General features: G+C 37.8%; 1 protein-coding gene across 1 annotated transcript in view; it reads left to right on the forward strand.

Moving 5' to 3' along the window:
* The window catches only part of SNX5 (sorting nexin 5), a 23,431-nt gene extending 12,877 nt beyond the window's left edge, over positions 1-10,554 (forward strand). Inside the window, exons 4-13 of the mRNA XM_004686937.2 lie at positions 278-282; positions 891-1,014; positions 1,481-1,576; positions 2,906-3,011; positions 3,097-3,172; positions 3,854-3,893; positions 3,978-4,064; positions 5,487-5,646; positions 8,844-8,929; positions 9,790-10,554. Of these exons, the coding sequence (XP_004686994.1) occupies positions 278-282; positions 891-1,014; positions 1,481-1,576; positions 2,906-3,011; positions 3,097-3,172; positions 3,854-3,893; positions 3,978-4,064; positions 5,487-5,646; positions 8,844-8,929; positions 9,790-9,840 (831 nt within the window). The 3' untranslated portion in view covers positions 9,841-10,554. The remainder of the gene's footprint in view (positions 1-277; positions 283-890; positions 1,015-1,480; positions 1,577-2,905; positions 3,012-3,096; positions 3,173-3,853; positions 3,894-3,977; positions 4,065-5,486; positions 5,647-8,843; positions 8,930-9,789) is intronic.
* The last annotated feature ends 519 nt before the right edge of the window (positions 10,555-11,073 follow it).

Consider the following 11,073-nt stretch of genomic DNA (forward strand, 5'->3'; position numbering starts at 1 on the left):
AATAATAATAATAATGAACGGCTATATACCAGAGACATTCAAAAACATTGGGGGGTAGGGAAATACACTGGACTATGGTGATGACACACAGGTGATTTGGTGATGGGAAGCCCATGGAGATTATATTACGTTAAAAAAAATGCTGCAATGATGAATGCCGTTACAAAGATGTCTTCTGAATAATCATGTTGATGGTGTGAACATACTCCAACCAGATTCATAGAAAGCTTATTCTAATCTGGGATAATTATTTCGAAAAGAATAATTTTTCTTATAGCTGAGGTTTAGATTCAAGTTTCTTACAAAGTTATGACTTTATAATTTTTCCTTTCACTTCCAACATTAACATATTGGAATTCAGGTTCAGTTTTAGGAATTCTCTTCAGTGTTCTGAAGCCATATTGTCTAGGGCCAGTGTTGGCCAGCCCTGAGAACCTGAGTACAGCAGCCATACGTTTCTACCATGGGAAAATTTAGAGTGTTTGGTAATATCTAGCTTGAGAAGACTGCTTTATATTTTCTCATAGTTCCAGAGGTTTCATGGTTTTAAAGAAATCAGTGTCCTATGGTTGCTAAGTACCAGCAGTAATGCATGTTTGGGACATTAAAGATATGTTCCATCAAGTCCAAGATTACTCTCCCCCTTGTCACAGACTCCAAAATAGGTAACAGCCTTATTCCCTGATAAAAAATCATACCAAAAAACCCACAAACTTTTATTGGGGTGCAGTGGGGAATGAGTCAAAAACAGTGGTGGGAGGGGAATAAAAAACTGTTACGAGTTTTATGTTTAGTGGCATTAACCAGACTAGTGAGGTTAAACTGGGAGAAGTGTTGATCAGATAGTGGAATGTCAATTGAATGCCATGTTATGTACTTTTACCTTTTAGTGAATATCTTGCAGTTTTTAAGAAGACTGTATCCTCCCATGAAGTCTTTCTTCAACGCCTGTCTTCTCATCCTGTTCTCAGTAAAGACCGCAACTTTCATGTTTTTCTGGGATATGATCAGGATGTAAGACATTTTTTATTTGCATGATCTAGTTAAAATATACAAGGCTATCCATTTTAAATACTTGTAATTTTTTGATGGACTTAAATTTCTGAATTTTAACAATAGAAATATTAAAATGGCCTTTTCCATAGATCCATTGTGTTAAAACTTGTGCTCAAAGATTTTGACCATTTTCCCTATAAAGTTGTCTCCCGCCATTCAATTTGAAATTGTTAGAAGGAATTTAAATTCATTGAAACTTGGAGCATTTTCTTAGCATGCTCATCTTGTTGCTTGCATGTATGAGATAAGCCATGGCTTAGATGCTTTTTCTTCTGCTTCTAATTCATGAAGTCTAATAAGCAACATATGGGAAAAAAGATAATTTTACAGGCCACACTACGGTGTGCATGATTGATCTTTAGAAGAAGCTAGGAAATATATATGCTATACTATTAAGTTTTTATTTTGAATTCTCTTCCTTTAGCTAAGTGTTAGGCGGAAAAATACCAAAGAGGTGTTTGGTGGCTTTTTCAAAAGTGTGGTGAAAAGTGCTGATGAAGTTCTTTTTTCTGGAGTTAAGGTGAGTGGCTTTCCTCTCTTTAAAAAGTATACCTTCATGCAAATAGATGACCTTTTGTTTCTTTGGAAGAGATACATGTGAAACATGGTGGTCAGTTTCTCAGGAGTATAGTTTTTCAGGTTTGGGTTATATTTAGCTACACACTGAATTTTTATTTTCCCACATATAAGTCTTTATTTTTTGCCTTGTCTAAAGGACAGAAGTCACTCAATTTAAAAAGAAAATAAGACACAAAAATGAATGTTACGCTGTATTCCCGAATAACTGTTCTTTATGTTTTCTCTAGTCATGTGGCATTTGAGCACTTGACTTATAATTAACTGGCACAATTAAGAAAAAAAACTTTATTTGCTTGCTAAGATTTCATGGACTTTATTTCACTTCAGGTGTCCTGCTTTCACATTTTTATGTGTGCAGTGATAACAATATATATTAAGTAAGAAAATAATTTCACCTGTTATTGCAATGAGGCTACTAAAAATTTTTAAATCAAACATATGGCTCACATATTTCTACTGGATAGTGCTGTTGTATAAAATCTAATTGACACACAAGTCTCATTTCCTTGTAGGTGTGATTTTTCTTCACTTTTCAGCTCTGAGACCCCTCTTTAGCTGAGTTACCTTAATGGTTACCACCTAGTATGTCTTGATTTAGCCGCTGAAGATTTGAGTAAAAAGTCTAGAATATGTGTTTAAACTTGAAAACTTATGTCAGACACATTTTTTTTTTAAAGATTTGATGCATGCAAGAGCTGGGGTGTAGGCCATAGTTGCACAGGTGAGAGGATTCACCAGACACAGAGTGGAAAACAGAACAGGCAGATTGGCCAAAATACACTCAAGGGGAACAGTAGGTGAGACAGGAGCGGTCTGCTGTGCCATGCAGGTCACCTTGGCTGAGAATTGAACTAAATTCATAGTTCTGACTTCACCCCTTGTGCCACGAGGGAGGCCCCTTTGACTCACTTTCGAGGTGTGTGTGGGACTGTCTTGGATCCACTCATTGTAATATCCCTCATTAGTACCTACCAGATGTCAGTGTGCCTCCTATTCTCAGCCAGGCAGCACTCTACCACATTGTACCACTGGCCTGTCAAGAGAATTGCTGGATTTCAGAGGACGATACCAGAGTTTTGACATTTCCTGCCATCACTTAATTTTGTTTATCTTGGTTATGAAATGGTGTCTTGTCAGTTTGCATTTCCCTAGTCTGTAGAGTTTCTGTCTTAGGTTTTCCTAATGCACTTGTGTCTGTGTCCTAATGCAGAGCAGATAATTGTATTCTTAAACGTTTTGCTTCTTAATTTTCTATTTTCCTCCCACTTAGGAGGTAGATGACTTCTTTGAGCAAGAGAAGAATTTCCTCATCAACTATTACAATCGGATCAAGGATTCTTGCACAAAAGCTGACAAAATGACCAGATCTCATAAAAGTAAATACCATTCATCCATTAGTGATTTAGCTTTGCTAATTGGCCACCCCTATTCATATAAAAAGGGCTGTCCTTGTTTCTGTAGATGTTGCAGATGACTATATCCACACCGCAGCCTGCCTCCATAGCCTGGCTTTAGAAGAACCCACAGTCATCAAAAAGTAAGTTTTTCTTGGAAAAGCATTGCTGTCTAACTTTTGGTGATATATAGTGTCAGTTCTCTCCTGCAATATAGGCTCATTTGAAGTAAGCAGTAGTTTACAGTAGCAAATATATCTCTCTCTCCCTACAAGTTCACAAGTGGCATAGAAGAGACTATACCAAGCGTGGTATCTGTTGTGTTTAAGCATTTTTGTTATGAGATAGTATTTCACTTAACACCTAGGTTTGGTGTAATACCTCTGAGGCAGTATTTTCTTTTTAGATTCATTTATTTATGTGTACAGAACTGGGCTACATGCCAGAGGTACAGGGGCGGTGAGAGGATTCGCCAGAAAGCAGAAAAGGCAGATGACAAAGTACATTGCTGAGGGGAACAGCAGGTGAGACAGGAGAGGTCTGCCATGCCACGTGGGTTACTTCTCTGGCCAGGGATTGAACTCATGCTGAAAAGGCTGTGGCTAGCTTCAAAGTGCTGCACTCAACCCATTGCACCACCAAGGATGTCCATAGTATGGCATGCTATAAATTTCCTTATGAGCATCTACTTATGGATTATGACAAAAGCATTTAAATGGATAAGTCTAGAACTTGTGAGACTAGAACTTCTTACTCATTCATGTTTTACAATGTTAAGGTTATATTTCATATATAACAAAGACCATAAATCATTGTATTTTCAGGTACCTGTTGAAGGTTGCTGAGTTATTCGAAAAACTTAGGGTAAGGATTTTAATGATTTTTGGTAATATATATTTTATAATGTGTCGATTTCTGCTTAGATGATGGCCTTTATTTTTTTAATAGAAAGTAGAAAGCAGAGTGTCCTCAGATGAAGATCTAAAGCTGACAGAGCTTCTCCGATACTACATGCTCAACATAGAGGCTGCCAAGGTAAGACAGGAGTCCTCAGCTACTCATAGTGCAAGATCACTTTGCTGTGACTTGAGAGCACCTCTCACTTTAAAGGTGTATTTTTGTTAAAAATGAACAACAGAAATACGAGCATTTTTTTGTGTTACATCCTTAGTTGTGTTTGCATAGGAGCTGTATGAATGTTGTTGAGTAAACAGTAGTTTGGGAGGGGGGCCTATAGGTTATTGATTGGGTACAAGACTCACCAAAAATATGTCCAAAGGGGCTGTTTCTAGCGCAAAAGAGGTTTTGGGGGGGGGGGGGTTGTGAGTTTTATTTTAAATTGTACTTAGTGCTATAGCCTTAGCCAAACCATTACTTAACCCAAAACCAAAGTAAAGTAATGAGAGTGACTTACAAATGGAGCATACATTTTTTTTCTGTTTGCACTGCTCCAACAAATATTTATTACTTCTATGTGAAATGTACTAAATCATACAAAACTTGTTTTGGGTGTATATAAAATTTGACATTGCATATTTGTGTTTATGCATATAATTGGGGTGTAGGCCAGAGGTTGGGGAGGTAGTGAGAGGATTCACTAGACACAGTGGGGAGCAGAACAGGCCAGTTTACTGAAATACACTGCTGCACCATATGTGGCCAGGGGTTGAACCCAGGCCACAGTGGCTGGCCATAGCTTGATAGTTTTATCCTGCACCACCAGGGAGGCCCCATAATTGTGTAGTTGAAGTTCATGTCATGTTTTTTAACATAAGTGCTCATTTAAATACTGTGGTAACTTCTACTTTGCTATATGAGTGAAAGAATCTTCATGCTAATTAGATTTCAGGTTAGAGCTCTGGAAGCAGGATTTGCAGTATGGATGGAGTTCTATAAGAATATTTATTACAATCAGTTGACTCAACCTTACAGTCACTGCACTTTTTGTTCGTCACATTGGTTAATTTTCTGAATTATGTTCAGTTATTGAATCAGTTAGAGAAGAAATCCTTTAATCTTTGCATTGGGCTTTTTTCCTTTTCTTCCTCATAATCCTGTAAAGAATTCTGGAGAAGGGCTTATTTGGTGGTCTAGGGGGTAAGTCTCAGTGCTATCAACTGCTGCGGCCTGAGTTTGGTCCCTGGTCAGTTTGCTGACCATGGTACTGCAAACCTCTCCTGGCTTGCCTGCTCTGCTCCCCATTCTCTCTGGTGAATACTTCTGTGCAACATCCCAGTTTTTATATGCATAAATAAATCTTTTTTTAAAAAAAGAATTCTGAAGATTGTAGCAATGTTTGGTGGCAACCAAATTTTGATGCCTGTGGGGACAAAGGGTAGAGATGGATTTTTGTTGTCTGACATTTTGGACAGTGCATTGGCACTGGATTCTCCTATGTTTCTCTTCGGTGGATTTTTAAGATAGTTCCACTATCGTGTCATTTCATTGTCTTTTCAGGATCTTTTATATAGACGCACCAAAGCCCTCATTGACTATGAGAACTCAAACAAAGCACTGGATAAGTCCCGGTTGAAAAGCAAAGATGTCAAGTTGGCAGAAGCACACCAACAAGAGTGTTGCCAGAAATTTGAACAGCTTTCTGAATCTGCAAAAGAAGGTTGAGTGGCCTTTTTTCTTTAGACTCTCTTTCTCTCTCTTTTTTCTTTTTATTTTGACATATTTCAAGCTATAAAGGAAGTTAGCTAAAGAGTGCCTTCTTCTCTGTCACCTAGCATAGTGTAGTTTGCCCTTTCTGCTTTGTCATACATGTGCTCCCACGTGTTTTTAGGCACATGACCTTTATATTTTTTTAGTCACTTGAAATTGTTGTATACATACTGTTCTCCTTTTATCCCTAACAACTTTGTTGAGTATTACCAAGAAAGATAGCATCATTCTCTTTCATCCCTACAGTCTGACTGTTGATTTCAGTCAGCTTGCAGAGAATATAGTCTTATCATCTGTGTTCTCATTTTGATCATCTCAAGTACAACCTGTGCTGTCAGTTTGAACCTGATACTACTGTATTTGGCTATCATAGCTCTAAGGTCTATCCTAGTTTGCACTCATAACTTCAGACAAAAAAATAATTAGCCTTTTTCGAACACCATAATCTCTTTTCGAATTTAGTATTTCATGATTAAATTCTGGCTATGTCATTCCAACAGACTAAAACTACCTCTTAAACTGTAACATATGCAGATAGATGTTGCCCATCTTTTCCTTTAGCCACTGATCAGTAGTGGGTGGGGAGAAATTTAAAACCTTGGCCTATATTTTATATCTCACAGTTACTAGCCTGTGTCAGTGTTTCTTTACTCCAGTGGCTGTATTGCAGAAAGTCAAAATTCCCCCCTTTCCCTGCTCTAGTATTCCCTTTCTGAGTCAGCATGTGGCATCATCCTGTGTATGCACAAGCCTGCCTTACTCCCACATTTCCTTTATCATCTTTATTAGTCATGGATTCCCATTTTTGAAAGGCTTCTGGAATTCATTGCTATGCTAATTTGAAGCTCATAATGTCCAAGCTTAGCCAGTGGAATTTAGTAGTTGCTTATTACACACCACATTGTTTTCAGTAGTTAAATATTCTGTGTTAATCTTAGACCTTTTTTACTTTTTATAATTGCTATTCTAGGACAGCTTCTATTTTTCTTAGGGACTGTGAACCAAGATTTGGGTGCTGAATGCACTCATAGGTTGTGCCTACTTGGCCCTTGAGCTGCCAGCCAGAAAAGGTTCTGTACAAATATACAGAGGACTAGATGCAGTTTGGGATATATCTAAGCTCACTGTCCGGTAGTTCTCAGGGGTTCTGAAACATGCATAAGCCAAAAGTATAGGAATGTGTCGTTAAGATATGGATATAGTGGTACTATACTGATTGTGCCTCGATCACTTAAATTTTTCTGCCTTCTAAAAATTGAAGTTTTTGTTTTTGTGGAAAAAAAATCTTCATTTTAAAGCTTCTTTTTCTCAGTTTTTTCCCTCTGGTTAGGCATAGCTGGAAATGTCCTGATAATAGCAAAGAGCAATGGAGTTCTGATCCTTTATTGTGCTTTAGGTCCATTTAGGATCCTACTGTCCTACCTGCAAAGCACAAAGCTTTTTATGGAAGGTTTTTGTGAATGTCTTGAACATACGCACATGTACCTCTCTTGGGTTCTTTCAAAGGACCCTCCTTGCTACTCTGTTCTTAAACCCATGGCCTGTTTTTGAGAGTTTATTTCATATTATAAGGGAAAGAACCAATTTCAAAACTGAGTTGGAAATCTTAGGATACTTACATAGACCAGTTTTAGTGACCGACACTTTAATGGAAAAGTCACCGAGCTTTTTAATAGTGCCAATTTGGTTCTGACTTTTGTCTAAGGTTTGTTTTAGCTTTATGCTCTTCAAAATTTAAGCCTGGGTGTATGAAATTTGAAATTACAGTATTCTGTAGAAAACTGAGATAAATGGGTCTTAACCTGTTCTCTTTGGCCAAAGTTCTTGGTAAGTTTTGTTACTGATCTGATTAGAGTCCATACAACTTGCCAAAATAAAATGGGCATAGTGGAATTGATGGTGTGTACAGGCCTAGAAAGAGGAGAGCTTCACATCTTGGAATAGGTATTTAATCTAGTATATCAGGGTAATGTTAACACACCTATTTAAGGATATTTTTGTTAGTGTTTTTTTTTTTTTTTGAAAATTGTTTATGCATACAGAACTGTGGTACAGGCCAGAGGTACAGGGGCAGTGAGAGGATCCACCAGAGACAGAGTGGGGTCAGGAGAGGTCTGCTGCACCATGAGGATCACCTCTGGGACAGGGATCAAACTCTTGCTGAAGTGGCTTTAGCTTTTTAGTGCTGTGCTTTTACCTGCTGTGCCACTAGCGAGGGCCCACTGTTTACTTTTTAACATGAGACATGCATTGTGTTTCTGTATAGCTGTTAGACAAGAGGTTAAGATTGTTCCTGAGTACACCCAAGTAGTATCAGCTTGATCCTAGGAAGGTTTTGACCAAAGGGCACAGGGAGTTTTAAGTTTGTAAGTTTTATAGAAGTATCAGTTTTTCTGTTTATCCTAATTTCTAATAGGACATTAATCCTTAATTTTATCAGAAGAAATAGCAAAGGCTAAGAGTTAAAGGTACATTTCCTACACATAGCCATAAAAAGTTGTATGGACATGAGAGTGGCAGTTTTCATAGTTACAAAGTAAAAGCAAAAACCATTGGGCCTCCCAATGGTGCAGGTAAGGTCTTAGTGCTTGCTATCAAGCTATCATCAGCCTCTGCAGCATGAGTTCCATCCTTGGCTAGGGAGCACAAATGGCACAGCAGACCTCTCCTGTCTCATCTGCTGCTCCCCTCAGCAGTGTCTGTTCTGCTCCCCACTCTGTCTGAATCCTCTTAAACCCCCCAGCATACCTCTGGACTACACCCAAGTTATTGCACACATAAATAATAAAAATCTTTTCACCAAAGAAAACAAAAGCCTTTAGTGCAAGTATGTGACATTTGTACCGAGAGGTTAAGGGAAAAGCTGCTCATCCCGATCTCTTTAGTGGTCATTGGCTATTCTTCAGTTTTTAATGCTTGGTTATTGGATTGGTGCTGCTCACTTTTACAAGCAACGGTAAGAATGTCAATATAATGTCCCTTACTATACTACAGTTTTAAATTGTCCAAACCATGGCCCAGTTGTCAGAGATAATTAAAAATAGAGAAAAGATGATGGTACAGCACAAGTTTTAGAGATTTTTTTTGTCAAAAGTTTTTGGAAATTAGTGAAAATTGTTAAGTTTTCTTGGAAACTTTCTCCTATAGAACTGATGAACTTCAAGCGAAAAAGAGTGGCAGCGTTTAGAAAGAATCTAATTGAAATGTCTGAACTGGAAATAAAGCATGCCAAGGTAAGTGTTCTTCCAATTAGCCTAGAAAAGATAGAGGGAAACATTCTCCATTTTTCAGGTACATATTACTGTGTACTGAGGATGTTACAAAAATTTTCGGTGTCTAAATCCACCCAGTTAGAATTTCTGAGGATAGCCCTTGAGTAATTACTAGATTGAGCCAAATTGGAGCCCCAGAGTGCTGTCCTGTCTGAGAAAGCTTTTTGGCTGCAGGGGCTACAGAAGGGGGAGACCCTTTGGAGAAGGGGGGTGCCACTCACTTTCAGCATTAGTTAAAGCAAAATAACTGAACATTTGTGTGTATTTGAATTCTTTTGACTACAACAGATAATTACTTTAAATCAGAGTTCTTTGGTGTATGACCTTTTAATTGTTTTTAAGTAATATCTTCACACCCAAACTGTTATGTATGTTAACCAAGTTTCTATATTTAAAGTGAGTACTTTATGGCAAAATCCTATGAATATCTCTGTTCTTGATGATGTGCCTAATTTTTAGGAACTTTTTATCTAGGCTTTTTGAAGGGTTTTAGCTTCTTGTTTATATGACCTTTAAATCACAGTAAGCAGAAATGTCACATTGGGGCAGAGGTGCTGTGGGTTGGTGACTAGCTCTTTAGCTGTAGGCCCATACCCTCTGAGGGAGAGGATTTGCCAAAAAGAAATTGGGGTGAAAGCAGTTTAAACCCATCCTGTTATTATGAAGACAAGCATGGACCTGGTTTTAACTGGTTTCAGATCTTTAGTGAAAAGCTTAAGTTGATAGGTTTGAGTTTAACTCTTAGTAGTAACTACATATGAAGTCTTCAACTTCTTTCTAGCCATTCTTTGATAATGCCTTAACTTCCATTCTCCCTCCAGAACAATGTCTCCCTCTTGCAAAGCTGCATTGACTTGTTCAAGAACAACTGATCTGCCTTGTTCTGCTGTTCCTCTGAAGGATACATGTGGAAGAAAGCCAGCATTACTTGCACTTAAATCATTACCACAGATTTCTTACTTTTGACTTTGGTTTAAAATTATGTGAATAAATATTTGATTTCTAAAAATCTTAACTCTTAACCATGTTGGTTTTAAAATGTTCCTATTGCATGTTATTTGGACATAACTAATATTCCTTGTGCATTTAATACCTCAGAGTGGGCAGAATCCAAATACTGGATTCTGTAATTTGTGTTTGGCTATTTAGAAAAGGTGCAGGAAAAATGTGCCTTCTAAAAACAAATAGAAGCAATTATTTGGCACAGGTTGTCTCACTGTTGTCATGTGCCCATGGCCCTACAAACCAGTTACTTAAAGGCAGGTGCCGATTTCAACAGCTATTTGATAACATTCCATTCCTTAATTAGGCAAATTTCCTCCTCCTTACTCATGGCTCCTTACTCACCTCAAGTGTTTATACTGTAATAAGGGTAAGAAAGTTTCGTTTATCTTTATATACTCTTTTTGCAACTTCATTTTGTAGTTGGGATATAAATATTTGAGGGGAAAAGAAGCATCCTGGGCATAAAAACAAATGTGATGTACTTTAGAAGATGGACATATCTAACATTTAAGATGTGAACTCCCTCCATAATGGTGGGTATGTGTGCGCGTGTTTGGATTTTTTAATAAAAATGTATAATGAATTAATCATGCTACCATATGGAGTGTTTCTATGACAAACAAGACCAGTTAGACCCCAGGACTGCCAGTGTAGCTAGCTTTTCTCCCTTCTGAACATTCTGTTTAGATTTGGGTTAGCCTGCTCATGAGTAATTTGGGTCAGTATTTTTGTCCAACTGAAAAGATACTGCTGCCCTTGTGTCAGTCCCTTTGTCGGTGGTGACCACAGTGTCTTCCAGGTGTGTCCACTGCCTGTCCCCACTCCATGAATTGTCTTTAAAAGTTTCATGGTTTAGGAGAATACTTTGAGACTTAAAAACTGTCTACTCGTCATTTTTAAACCCCTATTTAATCAATTGCGAGTTGTAGCAGAGTTGCAAAGGACATCTGAACTATAGGGAACTTCATAAACTGTTATAGGCTTCCCAGCCAATACAAGTGGCTGAGGTTTAAATAGGTCAGACATACCTTTTTTCCATATAATATACATTGGGGAAGTATATTCATTGAGAAATGAATGAATATAGGCATAGAACACTG

This window comes from Condylura cristata, unplaced genomic scaffold, assembly GCF_000260355.1.
Source record: "Condylura cristata isolate star-nosed mole 26May11 unplaced genomic scaffold, ConCri1.0 scaffold00022, whole genome shotgun sequence".
NCBI classification, from domain to species: Eukaryota; Metazoa; Chordata; class Mammalia; order Eulipotyphla; family Talpidae; genus Condylura; species Condylura cristata.